We start from the raw sequence: 17,451 nt of genomic DNA, 5'->3' as shown, positions 1-17,451 counted from the left end.
CCGTTGGTTATATGAGTGGACTTGAACGTGATTTGGGGTTCACCATCTAGCCTTATCTCAGAATAACACAGCTTTAGAGCTTTAACGTCATCGAAGTTAGAAGTTTGCAGTTTGTGTGTCTGCTCTCTCTTTTGCCAAAATATGTTCATTGTTATGGATGCAGCTCTATCGCTGGGTAAGATAGTAGTCTAAGGAGTGACTCAAGAATCGAAATGGCTCGTGAATTTACGCGCTTAAAGCATAGTCCTTGCAAGGAGTGTACCGCAGTTGGAGCTTGCGTCGCAATCAGTCAAGTTCATCGGTTCTGCTAGCTGCAGTGCTAGTTTCCTTCATGCGCGAAAGATCAAGGCTTAGTAGCCGTCGCCATAACCGCCCTTGGACGTTGTGCAAATCGTGGTGGTGCCAGTGGTGATGTACGTGGTTGGCTTCTTTGCAGTCTCCGTGACGACAGACCCGGTGGTCTTTGAGCTTGTGATGGTCTCCTTAGCAGTGGAGACGCTGGTCTTGTAGGAAGTTCCGGTGGAGCTGTATGCGTGTTAGCCAGGAGATCACCACGAGCAATCGCGGTCGTATACTTACACAACTGGCACGGTCTCAACCTTGGTAGCAGACTTGACTTCGCTCTCTACCTTGGTGTTGTAGATGGTAGTCACAGTCGAGTAGGTCTTGGTGGTCAGATAGGTAGTGAGTTGCGTGACCGTCTTGGTGCTGGTGCCGGTAGTGGTGTATGGGTAAGGTGCTGTGACGGTCGAGAGCTTCTCAGTAACAGTGGTGACGGGAATGACCACAGTCTTGGTAGACAGGTAGGTGGTCTTGCCCTCCCCGACGCTGGAGCTGACGTATGTGGCTGAGAGAAGTCAATCCAAGATCACGGGAAGCTACACGTAAACACTTACACGGAGTGCAGATTGTTGTCTCTTTGGGAGGAGGCGCAGACGAAGTCTTTGGAGGGGGCACGTATGCGCTGGAAGAAGACTTGGGAGGCACGGCGGAGTAACCGGGGAAAGCAGCAGCGAGAGAAGCTGAAGCAGCGAGCGCGAAGAGATTCTTGAAGAGCATCTTGAGCTAAAGATTTGAGTGATCGAGGGTGAAAGTAAGGCAACTGACGACAGATTTCGACTTGTAGCGAAAGAGTATCAACTAGACTGTTGCAGACTGTGAAAGCTGATGATACTTTCAAAGCGCGCCTATAGGGTTATTTTATACTCGAGCCTAGCTTCTCAACATACAAATAACCGACGCATCGTTGTCATCTTGTGCGGAGAAACGAGGCAGAGTCGTTCTCTGGTGGCCCGGATGATCGACGAAGCGATCCGTAGTACCTTGCACATCTCGCACGATGGCTTAGAAGAAGATACACCGCGGGCCTAGTACAGCAGGTAGAGTATCAAATGACAAAAATAGGTCAAGCATGTCGATGCGGGTCCAGATCAAGTCGTCCCATGGAAGCATGCATGCATGTAGTTGCCACGCTACCAGTATCCACGAGTGCACCAGTCTAATGACTAATGAAGGGAATGCATCTAGTACGTGTACGCAAGCCATGAAAAGCGATGAGTGGGGGAGTAGACTATGAGCCAACCGGATCTTCTGGTGTGGAGAAGAGAATTGGAAGTGCACTTGGCAAGTGTCTTTCTCTCATGGACTTGATGATGACCGAGCAACGTAAATCGTCGGTACCAACGACCCGAATAGCTGACGAGCATCTTTATGACTTGGAAGTACGAAATGATGTTCAGCTGTGTATCAAGGACCTGTACATCGAAGCACGTGTCGAATCAACGTGCTGTACGTCACGCACGTTTGTCCACCGGGTACCCTGGTGGTTCCAAGCAAGAGTCCCAGGAACCCGGAAACATCTGAGGTGGCAAAAAGCCGGGGAAGCGTAAGCTGAGTGTGTTGGTCGGGAACTAATAGTTAGTCGTCGGGTGTACCTGACGGTGATCACTGCATACTGCAGCTTGATATCGAATCTTCTTCTCGCCCGGTTTTAGTGAGGGGAAAGATGGGCAATACGAGGGAGGTGCGGCTGGAGCAATCAGCAGCTCTTACTTGAAGGCGTCATTCGCAATATGCGCGTCTGATCGAGCACTTTGGCATGGCGAAAGCTTGTTTGTACATGACAGGGCATTGATGCGGTGGGTGAAGAGGGGTTCAGCCATTGTGGGGAATCTGGGCGCACGGCCCGAGACCCACCGACGCCGGCTTGCATCGCAACTTTTCTGTGACGGGCGGACGAAGATGTTTGCCCGGCCATTGCCTTCTCACGCCACGCCTTTGGCTAATAACACACTCGCTCCGGGTATTTCCACGACGCCGCCTCGACTGTACGACTCTCGGCAAGCCCAAGTTCCCCTCCTCTGTCAGCAGAGACACGCTCGGGGGTCCGCAACGTCCGCAACGAATTCGGCATGCAACGCTAGTCCTGCAGTCACCCGACCGATTACCCCAGAATACTTGCAGTACGGCTCGAGAGGTTTATGGAAGCTGCTTAGAAGATTCCGATCTTGCGAATGATGTCCCGTCCAACGGCAGCGCCGGTCAACCCCCCTCCACGGCCGGCTGAAAGCACATACGAAGGAACGCCCATTACGTCTTCACGATCATTACGCCAGCTTTCGATATACTTCCTCGGAAGTGCCTGCTTACTGGCCTCGACCGCAATAACGCGCAAGGCCGTATGGAGGCGGCAGCTCCGTGTCATGCCAAAGTTTTACGAAGCGAACACGAACCCGCACGAATACTTCAGTCCCTTCTCAGATGCCTGCCAGGCTTTGAACCTGGCCACGATGAACTGCGCCAGTGTTGGCATCATGGCGCTGGGTGGCGCAATGTGGACCTTTGATATTGCCAATCTGAAAGAAGCTCGCGCAGTTCTACGAGGCCGCCTGAACTACGATCGGATATACCAGTCCGAGGATGATGTACCCAATACCATCAGCGAGATGATAGCAGCATCCGGCCAGATGCGAATAATAGAGGAGGACGAGAAGGACGGTTCTGACAAGAACCAATAACGACCGTTGACGTGTACAAGTACGACTGTAAGATTAGTGTATACAACAGGAAGGCTGAGTGCCCAGTAGCTGCGCACGGTAGCACAAGCACGGCGCGCTCGGAGTGCCTCATCGGAGCGACATTTGCAATCGAGGCACATCATTCTGCGCCCACTGGTACAACCCCGCCTCTATGTCAAGTCGAGACCCTCAACACTGTCGACGTGTCGTAGATTATGTAGGCTACCTGATGCTAATGCACCATGTGCAGAACGCCTCATCAGAATGTTGAGAACGACGGCGTTGTCCTCCGATCGATTGCATCAGAGGCACGCGGTTGACAATTCTGGGGGAAGCCTCGAGCATCGAACTAGTTCGCTATGCGTTCCGGTACGTTCCAAAGTTAGTTGGAACGGCTACGCGGAAGGGTCCCACAACATAAGCTGAGTGCAATGTCTATGATCGGCGTCTCACCGCGACAATGTCCAGTCTCAATCATGTCTCAGCCAAAAACGGGTTGTGATGGGCAGCTACAACACGGTGTTGGGACACATACTATCTAGATGCAGCATGGTGTGACATCACGTTGATGTTCAGAGCCGCACTAGTGGTTAGAATGCTTCTGCCAATGGCATCTCTTCTAGACTAGATGGAACCAGCAATGTAGCTGCAAACAAAGATACAAGTGCAAATATCTAGGGACGTCCCAATGCGGCATATACAGCCAGCGACTTAATCATACTCACCTTCACGACATACGTCGTAAGCTCGAAATGAGGAATAGTACAATAGTACTCTATGCAAGGCGTTTTTACTGTACATACGCAGCATAAGCTTACAAAGCCCACTTTTCACTGCGCTTCATAGCCTTGGCACTAAACATGCTTCGCCTCGAAGTTGGTCCCCGAAATCGGTCTTATGTCACGAACTGGACATATACCGTTCAGCATGTCACACTGCAGTATATCCACGTCGAGGAACCCGGGAGCTCAGCAAACTTCCACATCCGGTGGCCATCTTGCAAATCCTCGTTTACTTTGGCGTTCTCTCCACCCCTACTTCGCGCCATCCTCTACCTTCACACCTTTCTGCCCATCCCTATTCGCCCTCCAAACTCCCTCCCCACCTTCAAACCTCTCTAGCTTCCATATCTCGGCTTTGTCCTTTGTCTCTTCCAATGCCTCCTCACCCGCTCTCCACGCTGCCTGTCGATGTGGTGCCGAAACCGCAATAACAATACTCTCTTCCCCAATCGGGCATTCGCCCAACTTGTGAATGATGGCGATCTTGGTGCATGCGTGTGTTGTGAGGATAGAAGTAGCGATCTTGAACAGGGTTGAGATGGCAAGAGGGGCGTAGGAAGTGTAGGCTAAGGACGAAACTGGCTCGTTGTTGAATGAGTCGCGCGTTGTGCCTATGAATAAGACTGTTGCACCTGCTGATGGGGATCGGACGAATTTGGTTGCTGACAGCGAGTCGAGGTCGTGCGGGGTGAGTTCGACATGGATGGTGTCCGTGGTCTTGGTAACAGGGTCCGAGGGAATGTCTGCATTGTAGGACTGAGGTTCTGTAGTTGCCATGCTGATGAGGACGCGAAAGTTCTATATTTGGCTGCTGTACGATAAGCTGTTGTCCAAGAAATAGTGTGTACACGGATCAGAGCAAGCCCTGGAGGGGTCAGAATAGATAATTCCCGCCGTTTGTTGGTTTACTTTCGCACCGTAAATACATTTTCGGATAGAGCACCTACTTTGATGCAATCGTAAGGGTAGCGGGTTCGAAGAAACCTCTAGTCCTTTGAAGTTTGAGCAATTTCCCTTCTCTTGAGATCGTGTTGGTGAAATGTCGAAGATGCCGTCATAGCAGCGCGGGACAATGCTTTAGCGCCGATCAACGACGTGCACCTCACACGTGGAGCGTTAACTCCGGCCCCGCCCCTACCATAGCTCTAGTTCGCGTCGAGCCACTGACCCTGACCAAGTCCAAGCCAAGTAGTACTCGAGAACACCTCGCTGCCTGACACCTGACTGCCTTATTTCTCCGACCAAACATTCGCGCGACGTACACGACCGACACCCGGACCCTTCGACCAGCGCTAGCATCACTCGCTACATTACTTGCTTCGACGCGCCGTGCCAACCGACTACTCTTCAACCAAACGCCCCCGACGCATACACAGTACCGACCAACTTCTACAATCGAACGTCGATCCGCTCAACGCACATGTACATGGCGAGGGATGGTCTACAACACCGCATAACACGTAACCCAAGATGAGTGGGGACTGGGGGTATGGAGCCGTATTCAAGATATTCCTATGGGGCTACCTCGTCGGAGGGCTGACGCTCCTACCTGCTGTACTCGTAGCCGCATGGTTCTTGGGAACCCGAGCCACAGAACAAGACAGCCACAACATCAACACTGCAGGTGACGGGGCAACTCCAGAACAGCGCAGGAAATCGGACACATCCGCAAACGGGAAGAACGACGACAACGTACAAGTCGGGGTGGGAATAGATGACGAGATACTGGAGAAGCTGAAGGGAAGGACCCACGAGCCAGATGCCTGCGCTGGATACTTTGCGGTGTGCCGGGAGTATGTGCCAGGCGGCGTCAACGGCAAACCTCCGGATCGAACGACGCCGGCCGGTGCTGTGGTGGCTGTGGAGAGCCCGAGCGTGTACCAGTCTATGTACAGGAGCATCTTTGACAGGAACAAGAACGCGAGTCCCACGATAGAAGCATCAAACGCGAAGAACAAGAAGGCCCGGAACGTCTTCTACGTTGTCCTGCGGTAAGTCTATACATCTCGAGTACATGAAGTCAAACTAAGTCCAGACCAGTCTCGGCCACCTTATGCTATACGACAACGAAGACCAGCTCGAAGTACGCCATGTCATATCACTCGCACATTACAAAGTAGACATATATGGGGGCGGAGAACGCATACCGGAGGGCGAGCTTTGGATCAAGAGGAACTGTATGCTAAGACTCAAGCTCCCGTCATGTTATCCTAGTGCTTACAGATACAGGCATTCGACTGGTTCAACAGGTGGACAGCAACAGCAATGTCGAAGCGAAAGGCTTCTATCTCTTCTCAGACAATTGCTCTGAGAAAGAGGACTTCTACCACGCAATGTTGCACGCCCAAGAGAACCAGAAAGACCCCACCGATACAGGCTCGCCGTCCGCTCCGCTCAAGTTCGATACACCTGATCTTGTCAAGCTAGTCCAGCAACTGCATGCTTCGGAGGAGAACCTACATACCCGCTGGATCAATGCGCTGATTGGCAGGGTGTTTCTCGCTCTATACAAGACCTCGCAAATCAAAGACTTCATCGCGAGTAAGATCAACAAGAAAATATCCCGCGTGCCTAAGCCTGCCATCATCAGCAGCGTGCAGCTACGCAAGGTCGACATGGGCACCTCGCCGCCCTTCATCACGAACCCCAAGCTCAAAGAGCTGACTGTCGATGGCGATCTCGTTGTAGAGGCGGATGTCAGCTACAAGGGAAGCTTCCGCATCGAGATATCAGCTACCGTACGAATCGACCTGGGCACTCGATTCAAAGCCCGCGAGGTGACACTTGTGTTGGCTGCCGTGTTGAAGAGGCTTGATGGACATATTCTCATCAGAGTCAAGCCCCCACCTAGCAATAGACTCTGGATGACCTTTGAGACGCCCCCGAAGATGGAGTTCTCGCTCGAGCCAATCGTCAGTTCGCGTCAGATCACATATGGCGTTGTGCTGCGGGCCATCGAGAATCGCATTCGGGAAGTAGTGAACGAAACATTGGTGTTGCCCAACTGGGATGACATGCCGTTTACCGACACTATCGCGCAGGTCATAAGAGGTGGAATATGGGAGGATAGCGCAAAGGACGATGAGGAAGATGCAGACAAGATCAAGCAAGACGAAGCCACACTGGAGAGTGCGATCTCGGACGCCGAGAAGCTTGACGAAAAGGCTGATGCGGCAAGTGCGCACTTCTCCATCGCCTCGAGCGTTGATTCAGAAGAAGTTGGTACTGGTGTTTCTACGTCGACAGACCACAAGTCATCCTCGGCGTCAATAAGACCCCGCGCAATGCGGTCGTCATCATCCGTGGCTCAAGTGAAGATTGACTCGTCGAATGCTTCTGCTGAGATGTCGAACGACCGCACCATGACGCCTACAAGTGTCAAGTCGCTTCCTGTCGCATCGCCGATGCAGTCGCCAATGCGGCCTGGCAACGCACGCCAAATGACGGAATCATCAGACAGCTCGTCGGAAGACACTTCTGCTGCCTCGGTCTACGCAGCGAGCATTGCCTCCGCACCCGTCCCGAACACGGATCACTCACGCACCAAGTCGAGGGAGCTATCTGCACAGGAAATTGCCGCTGCCGCCGCTGCTGCAGCAGGAGCAAGCAACATGGCGACAAAGAAACAGACCATCAACCAATCCCTCAACTCTGCCACAGCAGCAGCCAGGAACTGGCTCGCAGCAAAGCAGAACGCAAAGCCCAACACCAGTACCACCAACAGACCACCAACATCCGAGGGCCCGAGCATAGATCACGACTCATCGTCATCGTCATCTCTGGACCCTCGCCCGCAACTCCACTCCAATCCTTCCATCACGAAATCCCACTCGGAACCCATGGGCAGAGGCCAACCCCTCCCTCCCCCAGGCACACCTCTACCGCACCCCAAAACCGAAAAACGACAAACGTGGGCCATTCCCGCCGCAGCCTCGTCCACATTTGCGAATCTCACGAAACGCAAACCCGTCGTGCCTGGTCCCAGCTCCCCCGCCGTCTCCAGCAAACACTCAGTCGAGGATCTCATCGACAGCCCGAAAACAGCACTAGGCACAGCCTCCCTCTTGCCCGCCGCACACTTCCCAGATCAAGACGCAAGAACAGGAGGTGGCGGAGATGACGACGACGGGGAAGATGTGTTTCGGGAGATGCGGCGGAGGAAAAGCAGTGCTGGCAGTGCTGGTACTGCGCATACTGCGAGTGAGCTCGCGACGCCGCCGCCGCCGTTGCCCAAACGCAGGCAGAGACAGCCGAGTTTGAATCTGAGTGCGCATACGAGGCGGGCGAGTCAGAATCAGAACTTGCCGCAGCTTGGTGGGGAGGGCGAGGGGTTGCTGGTTGTGGAGGCGCCTGTCGTGGAGGGGAGTACGGGGAGGGACGATGGGGGGAGTAGGGAGAGGGGTGTTACGTGAGGAGGGTAGTGTTGAGGTAGTTCATGAATGTCATTCTCGGCACGAAGGCAAAGTCATGCAATGACCCCAACTGCAAGTATGCTAATAGTTTGTGTAATATCTCTTTTGGCCTATCTGTCTGACGACCTTTTCTTGGGGGTATAAATCTTCATCTCAGGATCTCGTTGTCCTCATCCCATTTTCGCGTTTGAAAAGTCCATCTCGGGATGCTGCTTCTTGAACTGCTCCAGGATATCCGCCTTCTTCTGCTCGTCGCTCGTCGGCTTCCCTAGCTCCTTCTGCTTCTGGTCAAACATCATCTTCTCCACCATGCCGCGTGTCTCTCCGTCGAGGTCGCCCAGCTTGCTGTTCTCGGGCTGGATCTTGGAGGTGTCGATCTTGGGCGCTGTGGTGACGACGTGGGCCCACCACTCCATCTGATTAACTTTGTCGAGGTGGATGGAGATCTCTTTCTGGGACCCGACGGAGGTCAGTGTCCAGGTGGAGTCGTCGACGCGTATGGCATGAGGCAGCTCGCCCTGGACAAAGCGTTAGTACATGCTTCTGCTGGGCGGAACAAGCAAGGACGAACGTCGATGAAAGGCTCCTGGCCCTTGATGCCGGCCTTGAGCGCGTTGCGGGTAATCTTGACGTCCAGGTCCTTGCCCTTGTACTTGCCATCAATGGTGATGGCAATGTCGAGGTCCTTGATGGTCTGGTCCCACTTGTAGGGCAGGGCTGCCTGCTCGGCCTGCTCCTTTGCGCGGGCGTCGGCGTCGGCCTTCTCGCGCTCTTCGGGTGGGGGTGAGGCAGACATGGCGGCGTGTTTGGCGGCGTGGTGGGAAAAGTTTCAGTGTTTGGGAGGGGAGCGTGGGCGGGACACGATGACGCTCCTCCGCCGATCCATCGTTCGCAGCAAGCCCGACGCAAGCGCAAGCTCCACCATGCGCCCTGCTTCACTCCTCCTACCCCGGTCCACTCCAATAACGGACATGCTCCTCGGATTGCAATCTACGGGCCACCCTCTCCTCTATTGATAACGCGACGTCTCCTATCCTTCACCCGCGCCGTAATGCTCTCCTAGCACCGCCCGAGCCATTGCGACACCCGGCCACGACACCCGCACCCACCGCCAGCACGACGGCTACACGGCACCACCGAGCCCGCGGCCCAACCGGGCAGCCACCTGTGAACTCATGGCCAGCTCCTTCGAGAAGAGTGTCAAGGGCGGCACCAAGATCAAGGTAGCTATGCGCCCTCGCTCCTTCCGGCTGCTCCCCATGCGCCATCACGCAGGACTAACACACGATACAGCTCGCCGCGCCCAAATCCAAGTATGTCGAGCACATCCTCGTCGCGACGCATGCCGGCGAGGCAGGCGTGGCTGAGATCTTCCGCGCCCTCACGAACCGACTACGCGACTCGACATGGACCATCGTATTCAAGAGCTTAATCATCGTACATCTCATGATAAGAGAGGGCGAGCCCGAGGTCACGCTCAAATACCTGGCGCAGAACCCACACAGAAAGCTGGCCATCAACCATTTTACAGAGGGTACGTCTTGAGATTCACTTCCGGGCCGCCCAGCCAGGGTGATGTGGCTACAACACGGGCATGAATTGGGCAGCAACCGCGTCGCCCAATGCCCTGTATCTTGAGACGGATGTCATTTGGACTGCAACAGAGGGCATACACCAGGCGCTAACATTGCGTGCAATAGTACAGACCCAGGGCCACAACATCCGGACCTATTCCGAATACCTGCTGCGACGTGCGATCGAATATGGCGCCACCAAGGTCGACTACGTGCGCGGCGGCGAGGGGCGGCTTAAGCGGCTGACCGTGGAAAAAGGCCTTCTTCGTGAAGCCGAGAGTGTGCAGGACCAGATCAGATCACTGCTCAAGTGCCAGCCCTTCGACGACGAACCAGAAAACGAGATTACCATGACAGCGTTCCGATTGCTCACGATGGATTTATTGGTACTCTTCCATGTTATGAACGAGGGCACCATCAACATACTCGGTGAGTCCAACATGTCTTCTTGGTTTACAGGGTATTGATAAAGTAGAGCACTATTTCGAGCTGTCAAAGCCAGACGCAACGCGCGCGCTGGCAGTATACCGCACATTCGTCAAGCAGACCGAAGCTGTCGTCCAATACCTTAGTCTTGCAAGAGCGCACGAACACTCGACAAGACTGGAAATCCCCAAGATCAAGCATGCTCCTACCAGTCTGGCAGCATCCCTGGAAGAATATCTCAACGACAAGGACTTCGAGATCAACCGACGACAGTACATCGCCGAGAAGGAGGCGAAGAAGAACGGGGGCAAGCCCACCAATGGCGCTAGCAAACCCTTGGATACGAAGCCTTCCACGGCGAATGCACCCTCAAACAATACGAGCAGTCAGCAGCCAGCAGCAGCCTCGAAACCCTCCTCCAGCGCACCCTTGATTGACCTCTTTGCATCACTCGAGGACAACCAACAGACCATGGCCACGCAGCCCATGATGCAGCAGTATCCCCAACAAACAGGCTTCCAGGTTCCACAACAGACGGGATTTCCTCAACAGCAGCAACAGCCCTTTGCTATGCAGAATGGCCAGAGCACCAATCCATTCCAGATGCAGCAGCCACAGGCGCCGCAGATGCAGGCACCCCCGCTCCAGTCACAATTCACAGGCGCAGGCTTTGGAGGCTACTCGCCTCAACCGTTCGGCGTACAGAATACCATGCCTTCAATACCACAGAATGGTATGCCTGATTATTCACAACAGCAGCAAATGCAGATTCCTACAATTGCCGAACCCTTACAACCACAACAAACGTCAACAAACCCGTTCCGACAGTCAATGCTGCCCAGTGCCGAACCCAAGATGCTCACTAGCCCTACCAGCACAGGATCGCTCAACCGGTCATCCACGAACCCATTCGCAAAACAAAGTACCGGTTTCTCGCAGTCACAATCACCCATCAATTCTCCACCTTACTCCATGTCACCCATCCAAGAATCACCATTTGCTCCGATGCAGCAGCAGCCTTTACAGCCGACTCCAACCGGCACAAATCCATTTGCACGGCAGCCCTCGCCGCAGAGTGCCGCATCCCCACAGGGTGGCCTGACAGTGAACGCTACAGGCAGTACCAATCCTTTCCGACAGAGCGCTTTTGTCAACCAGCAAACGGGCCAGGGTTGGCAGAATACAGGTAGCCAAGGGACGATGGGCGGAATGAGCCTGGATCAGGTACCTACAACGAGTGTCTTTCCACGGCCTGGACAGCAACAGCAGCAAAACTTTCTTGGCTAGGGTCAAGACATGATGGTGGGTCAACGGTAGACTGCGACTGTAAGAAGCTCAAAGAGCAATTCATGCACTCGTAAACGGGCATTTTCATTAGGGATGGCGTTTCTATATCGCTCGCCGCTGTAGTCATTACGTACTCGGTTGGACATAATCATGTTGCACTGCGCAAGGCTAGTTGTGTATATCGGTTTCTTGGAAGGGGCGTCGGGAGCCCGCTCAATGTCGGATGTCCAAGGGCAGATTGGGTTGTTTTGTGATAGATCATGTACCGACGATGTTGTCGTTTGTTGATGAGCTGGGCTGAGGCCAGGAGGGGAAGCCCCTCGCTAATGCATTATAATTACTGTCGCACACCCCGCGTTGTTCTTCCACTGTGCAGAGCGTTGAGCCTTGACTCTGACTTTTGTGTTGGCAATTCTACCTGTGAGGTCGCGTCGAGTGGGGCTAAATAGTAGCCACTGCCTCTTAGGTAAATGCAGGGGTAATACAAGCCACGTGCCGACGCGTTCCGTAGATTTAGCGCGACGGGCACAACCTGCCTATCAAGCCTCACAGTCGGCACAACACGATCCACAATCTCACTCACTCGACGCCGCTTGATATCTACCACAGATGACCACAGTTTCTGCCATCTCTATCTGGACCCGCCTCCCATGACCTTATTGAAAGAGCGGAAATTTGTCGACTGGCGCCGGCAAGCCCGCATCAGCGTTATCAACAATGAAACCTGACGGGTCTCTGGATGCTCCCTTCACTCTGGATGACGACCCGCCTAGTTATGTTCCTGCGCCTACAGTGCGACGGCGCCATCGCCAAACGCTTGACCAAGATGGGCTTGAGGAGATCTCCGACGCGCAGCAAGCTGCAGCTGCATGGAAGGAGGTCGCCGCACGGAGACAAACGAAACAAAGACACGGAAAAAACATGAGCAATGACACGTCTGGAGGAGATAGTAGTACGAAGGACAGCAATCTCACAAACAAACCGCGAGACCGGACGTCGTCATCCACGAAGTCTGTTGAGATTGTTGATCTTTCAATCGATGAAGACGAAGCGCCAGTATCCGGACAAGCAACACAATCAGGTACAAGCGCTAGGGTGAATCAACGTCCAATTCAGGGACCACAGGGTTTCGTTCCTTTGCCTACTACGCGTCACGAAGCTGTGCTTCCTGAGCGAGCTAAGCCTGCTGAGTCTCCCAAAAGAACGAGTCGGATATTCTCTCTCCCCATGGAATCTCTAGCAACTCCGGCGTATAGCTCACATCATCCGCCTCAATCGTCGGTTGCACGAACAGCGGGGCCATTCTCGGGGCCTCCAGAGCCCTCGACAACGCCGACTCATCACTCACACTTTGTGCCTAGCTCATCAGTGGTGCAAGTGACAGAACCAAGTGCGGAGCTTTCCAGGGAATCTTCAGCAAACCCAGTCTATCAACCACGCTACCTGCCTCGATCATCAGTCACACAAGGAGCGGGACCAAGTGCGGAAGTCCCCAAGGTCACGCCGCTGAACCGCTCGCCGTCAGCCGCATCAACACCAAGGACAGAACCGAGTGTTACCACTCAAGCGATACTGATAGATGAGGATATTTCCCCTCAACCTACCTACCATGCGACATCGGCCCTCGGAGCCTCAACTGACCGTACCGCACCCGTCTTGGACAATACCGTAGACCCATCGGCGCAGCCGGCCAGTGATGTCTCTGAGAACCCACAAGAACAAGCCCCTGCCAGTCGCAGAGATGTAGTTCCCGAGTCGGACGACGCAACACCGGACGATGATAGCGGCAGCATGACTATCCCCTTGCCTAATAAGTCGCCTGAGCCAAACCTTTCAGCCATACAAAGACTGCCGCAGAAACAGAAAGCCATCAAGTCAGTGAGACGAAGAGATGATGTGACCTCGGGTCCTCCACAGCTGCCTGTCAGACCACCGCGTCAGTTTGCGGCTGATCACCCGGACATAGCAAAACTATTTTACAAGCCTCTCGACCTGGGCTCGAGTAAGTCGAGGTCCGGGTCGCCTGTGGTAACACGTCGTAGCCAAAGCAAAACTCCAACGATAGATACTAGTATCATTGCTGATAGCGCGCCCGCGCAGACGGAGGAAGAATCCGTCAGGGATGCCAGTCCTGTGGAACGCAGCACAACGCCGACACAATCGCCGCCACCGCCACCTCACGATGAGGCAGGCGAACCTGCACCGGGGCGTGCCATTAGCTCGACACCTTTACTGTCCCGTTCTGCTACCCCTACTGCCCTGCGCCCTGTCGAGGCATCAGCAGAGCCGATCCGGCCCTCTGAGGCGCCATTGCCAGTCCCCGAAATTATGATTCCAGATGTACCAGCTCCGGCAACAATCGTCAGTACTCATCCAACCATCCAACCCGAACACCTTCGGGTGCCTGTCGAGAACGATGGTGGTAGGACAAGCAAGAAGCTCTCACTGCAAGCGGATGTGCTCGTCACTACACGCTCAGCTGTAGAAGCGTGTTTGAAACGTCATGTGGCGGCACGACACGAATTACATGCGTACCTGATGGAGACGAAGATGCGGAATCAGAGAACATTTCAAGAACAAGACCTACGCGCCCGGTCCCGTAAGCAGAGGCGTCTACAACAGCCTATCCTGCCCGAAAAGTACATCCAGAAGACGTCCCCCTTTGAGAACATGCGTGCTATACAAGTGCCGTTCGACAAAGCCAACGCCAAGCGCCTCGTGGATATGAGTCAGGAAACATTTATCAAGGCCAAACCCAAGGATACAGTGATCAAGTCAGGCTTAGCCGTGCCCACTACAAAGTACAAGAGTGATGCGCCAAAGATTCCTCCTTTCAAAGAGTATGTCAGTCTGAGGAACAACGTTCTTAAAGACAATGAGTCAAAATTACTCGCAACACCCTATTTCCAGGACGAAGACTACCGTGGTCGCGAGGTTCTGCTGGACACGCTTCCTTATATGTACGAGATGACGCATGACGAGAAGGGGCCGCTAGACTTCCGCAAGGAACAGTGCCGGTTCTACGATAAAGCCATCGAAGCATTCCTGTCTGAGATAGGCATCACGTGGAACGATATCCTGTTTTGGTTATTGGCCCCGGATCAAGACATTATGCGAATCAATGACTCTCTAAATGGAAGCAAGCAGTTTGAAGCACAGCTCCTCGAGAGATCACGATATCACCTTGAGGAGTTTGAGAGAGACGGTGAGCCGAAGAAGGCTATTCTGTTTGACCGGAACAACAAGAAGTGGGAAGAGTTCGTCGCACAGCTTGAAGAGCCGATCCCGAGTGCTCTGAGACTTGCGGCAACAGCTTCTGCAGCGGTATTCAAAGAATGTGAATTCAGCATCTGGTACCTGGCTCAACAGTCCAAAGCTGTACAGAGTCTCATACGGAAGAAGTCTGCACATGAGCAGTCTTCCAAGCACTCAACGTACAAAAAGATCATGTGCAGAGCATGCCATCAGTAAGTACCAATGCGTGAATTTTGATGCCGAAATCCTAACCTTCTTGACAGACACGATTGCCTTCTTCATGGCGAGATTAGACAAGTACCCGAGGATTCCTGGAAGACGGACTCGGAAGACGAAGAACGCGCTACACAGGCGACTGATGATACCAGTCGTCGAGGCTCCAACAACAAAACTCCGCGCCGTGTGTCGAACTTTAGCAGAGACGACACCGACGATGAGAACGAACCCGGCGATCCCTTGCCCGCACATTTCGACTCCGACTCCGACATTGAGAAGGTCATAAACTATAAGCTCCCTGCAAACCCAAGCGCTTTCGAGTCTTGCTCAGAGACGGAGATGATTACTCCCAAAGGTGCGAAACCGCCACCTGGTAAGTTTAATAGCACTTGGTGGCTGAACCAGGATACAACGCAACATTGGGAGAAGAGGAAGCCTTTTTTCCCATGCAAGCACGAAGGCAGCTGCGAGAACGCGAAATGCCGGTGCTTCAGAGAAGGCATCAATTGTGAGAAAACATGCAAGTGCTCTCACTCTTGCAATCGACGTTATCCTGGTTGCAGTTGTGCAACAGCGTCAGGGAAGCGCGTGTGTCTTACACAGACATGTCTCTGCGTCAAGTTCAACCGAGAGTGCGATGCAGACCTTTGTGGCTCTTGCGGAGCATCTGAAGTCCTTGACCCGGTGAATCGTTATAACGATGAAGTGGTTCAACGCACCTGCTGTAATGTTGCAATACAGAGGGGTGTTCCTCGGAAAACATTGCTCGGTCATTCGGAAGTACATGGCTTTGGACTCTATATGGGCGAGGACATCAAGAGTGGCGAGTATATTGGTGAATATACTGGCGAGGCCATCTCGGTTAAGGAAGGCGATCGCCGAGTGACGATATACGACTACCAGAAGACGATGTATCTGTTCCGTCTGAATTCGAGTGAGTTCCTATTTTGCTCTCACGCGGATCAGATTGCTAACACCAAAATGTAGAGCAGGAAGTTGATGCGACATACATGGGTAATAAACTACGCTTCATCAACAATGCCGACGACAAGTACACAAACTGCGGCCCCAAGAACTTGCTGTGCAACACAGTCTTTCGCATCGCGCTCTTCGCCACCAGAGACATCAAGGCAGGTACTGAGTTGTTCTTCAACTACAACTATCCCAAGGAGAAGACAGAGCAATTCAAACAGCCGAATGCCAAGATCGTCGCGGTCAAACAGACCAAGCAAAAAACGAAGAAAAGGGAGTCACTCACCAGTCTGAGCCAACCCATCGAGGACCGCTCACGTATCCTTGCCGCCACAGCAAAAGCCAGAGAGGCAAAAGCCGCGAAGCGGAAAGAGGCCATGCTGCAAGAGGGCGGCGTGGAGCCAGCCACAAGAAGGCGCTCTGGAACACTTCAAGCACGAAAGGCAGCTACGAGCAAACCCGGACGCAAGGCAGTGCGAAAGTCCAAGCGCGGAGGGCTCAATAGAAACGAGTCCACAGGTTCAGATACGGGCATGGATGTAGAGGCAAGCGACCCCGAAATCCCCGAAATCCCCCCTGTCATTGAGTCGCAGAGCACTCAGACTAGTCTGTACGTCCAGGACACGGAGGCGGAAGACGACGAGTTCATCTTGCCAGATACTCAAGAAGACGAAGAGCAAGATGTGGCTGAGCCGGCCTCCGAGGATGATGAACCGCCCGGTCGATCTACGAGGTCTCGTCGTGGGCCGGGTCGACCGCGTAGGAGGGCGTCGGATGTGGCGCCGGTGGTTGTGGTCAAGCAGGCGGTTAAGCAGGCGGTCAAGCAGAAGAAGTCGAAGTTGGGTGGTGCACGACCAGGTGCTGGTAGAAAGAGAAAACGACCCATTATTGCTAACAGCGATGATGAGTGAGACCTCTGCGCCAGTAGCTGAGATTGTACATTGGTAGAAGGATCAGAGGGACGATGTGAGTGGGATGTCTGGTTGGTGTTCATTTTTGTGTTTAATACCCCATTGTATATTGCTTCAAGCAAGATATTATTACAGAAGACTTGTACGTGCCTGTGAAGTTAGCAGTCGAGATGCGCAAGACGCGTCGGCACCCTCAACGATGGAATTTGCATAACCTACTTACAAACCCCTGCCACTTCACGAGCAGCTGCAACGCAAACTTCCAGCATCACAAGAGACTCGTAAAATCCCCGCAACACCAAAGCCACCCCCTCTCCCACCCCCTACCAAACCACTGCCCTAATCCATCGCTGCCAGCCCAACCCAACGGCCGCACCAATCTCCGGGACGCGACCCGCGCAAAAGCTGCAAGCCAGTACCGGGCGGCATGCTTACCCATCTAGTGTGCAACCAACCACACCCAGCGATCTGCAACAGCGGGGGAAAGCAAACGACATTCGTTCGAGACCGAGACTATCGAATCGAACGCTTAGGTAGCGGGAAAGAGGGGGAATAAGCACCGGAGACTGGAGGTGTCATCCAGACGTGGGATTGATGCA

At 53.7% G+C, this 17,451-nt stretch overlaps 7 protein-coding genes across 7 annotated transcripts; 4 read left to right on the top strand and 3 right to left on the bottom strand.

Moving 5' to 3' along the window:
* Positions 1–350: 350 nt before the first annotated feature.
* Positions 351–1,059, bottom strand: J4E92_002539 (uncharacterized protein; the record flags this gene model as incomplete). Its single annotated transcript, XM_051493942.1, has 3 exons — positions 351–525; positions 580–847; positions 897–1,059. The coding sequence occupies 3 exons, from the start codon at positions 1,057–1,059 to the stop codon at positions 351–353; spliced, it is 606 nt and encodes a 201-aa protein (XP_051355621.1).
* Positions 1,060–2,516: 1,457 nt separating this feature from the next.
* J4E92_002538 (uncharacterized protein) lies at positions 2,517–3,017 on the top strand (the record flags this gene model as incomplete). The annotated part of the gene is made up of 1 exon (XM_051493941.1): positions 2,517–3,017. The coding sequence occupies one exon, from the start codon at positions 2,517–2,519 to the stop codon at positions 3,015–3,017; it is 501 nt and encodes a 166-aa protein (XP_051355620.1).
* A 1,034-nt stretch (positions 3,018–4,051) lies between these two features.
* On the bottom strand, positions 4,052–4,576 carry J4E92_002537 (uncharacterized protein; the record flags this gene model as incomplete). The annotated part of the gene is made up of 1 exon (XM_051493940.1): positions 4,052–4,576. One exon carries the CDS (start codon positions 4,574–4,576, stop codon positions 4,052–4,054), a length of 525 nt encoding a protein of 174 aa, XP_051355619.1.
* A 693-nt stretch (positions 4,577–5,269) lies between these two features.
* On the top strand, positions 5,270–8,211 carry J4E92_002536 (uncharacterized protein; the record flags this gene model as incomplete). The annotated part of the gene is made up of 3 exons (XM_051493939.1): positions 5,270–5,790; positions 5,840–5,976; positions 6,029–8,211. 3 exons carry the CDS (start codon positions 5,270–5,272, stop codon positions 8,209–8,211), a joined length of 2,841 nt encoding a protein of 946 aa, XP_051355618.1.
* Positions 8,212–8,381: 170 nt separating this feature from the next.
* J4E92_002535 (uncharacterized protein) lies at positions 8,382–9,007 on the bottom strand (the record flags this gene model as incomplete). The annotated part of the gene is made up of 2 exons (XM_051493938.1): positions 8,382–8,729; positions 8,783–9,007. The coding sequence occupies 2 exons, from the start codon at positions 9,005–9,007 to the stop codon at positions 8,382–8,384; spliced, it is 573 nt and encodes a 190-aa protein (XP_051355617.1).
* Positions 9,008–9,386: 379 nt separating this feature from the next.
* On the top strand, positions 9,387–11,498 carry J4E92_002534 (uncharacterized protein; the record flags this gene model as incomplete). The annotated part of the gene is made up of 4 exons (XM_051493937.1): positions 9,387–9,434; positions 9,505–9,745; positions 9,912–10,214; positions 10,261–11,498. The coding sequence occupies 4 exons, from the start codon at positions 9,387–9,389 to the stop codon at positions 11,496–11,498; spliced, it is 1,830 nt and encodes a 609-aa protein (XP_051355616.1).
* Positions 11,499–12,215: 717 nt separating this feature from the next.
* J4E92_002533 (uncharacterized protein) lies at positions 12,216–16,852 on the top strand (the record flags this gene model as incomplete). The annotated part of the gene is made up of 4 exons (XM_051493936.1): positions 12,216–14,965; positions 15,017–15,342; positions 15,751–15,903; positions 15,957–16,852. The coding sequence occupies 4 exons, from the start codon at positions 12,216–12,218 to the stop codon at positions 16,850–16,852; spliced, it is 4,125 nt and encodes a 1,374-aa protein (XP_051355615.1).
* Between the last annotated feature and the right edge of the window lie 599 nt (positions 16,853–17,451).

Source organism: Alternaria infectoria (genome assembly GCF_024043175.1).
Source record: "Alternaria infectoria strain BMP 0036 chromosome Unknown scaffold_3, whole genome shotgun sequence".
In the NCBI taxonomy this organism is placed as follows: Eukaryota; Fungi; Ascomycota; class Dothideomycetes; order Pleosporales; family Pleosporaceae; genus Alternaria; species Alternaria infectoria.
This window is presented reverse-complemented; position numbering and strand designations above follow the sequence as displayed.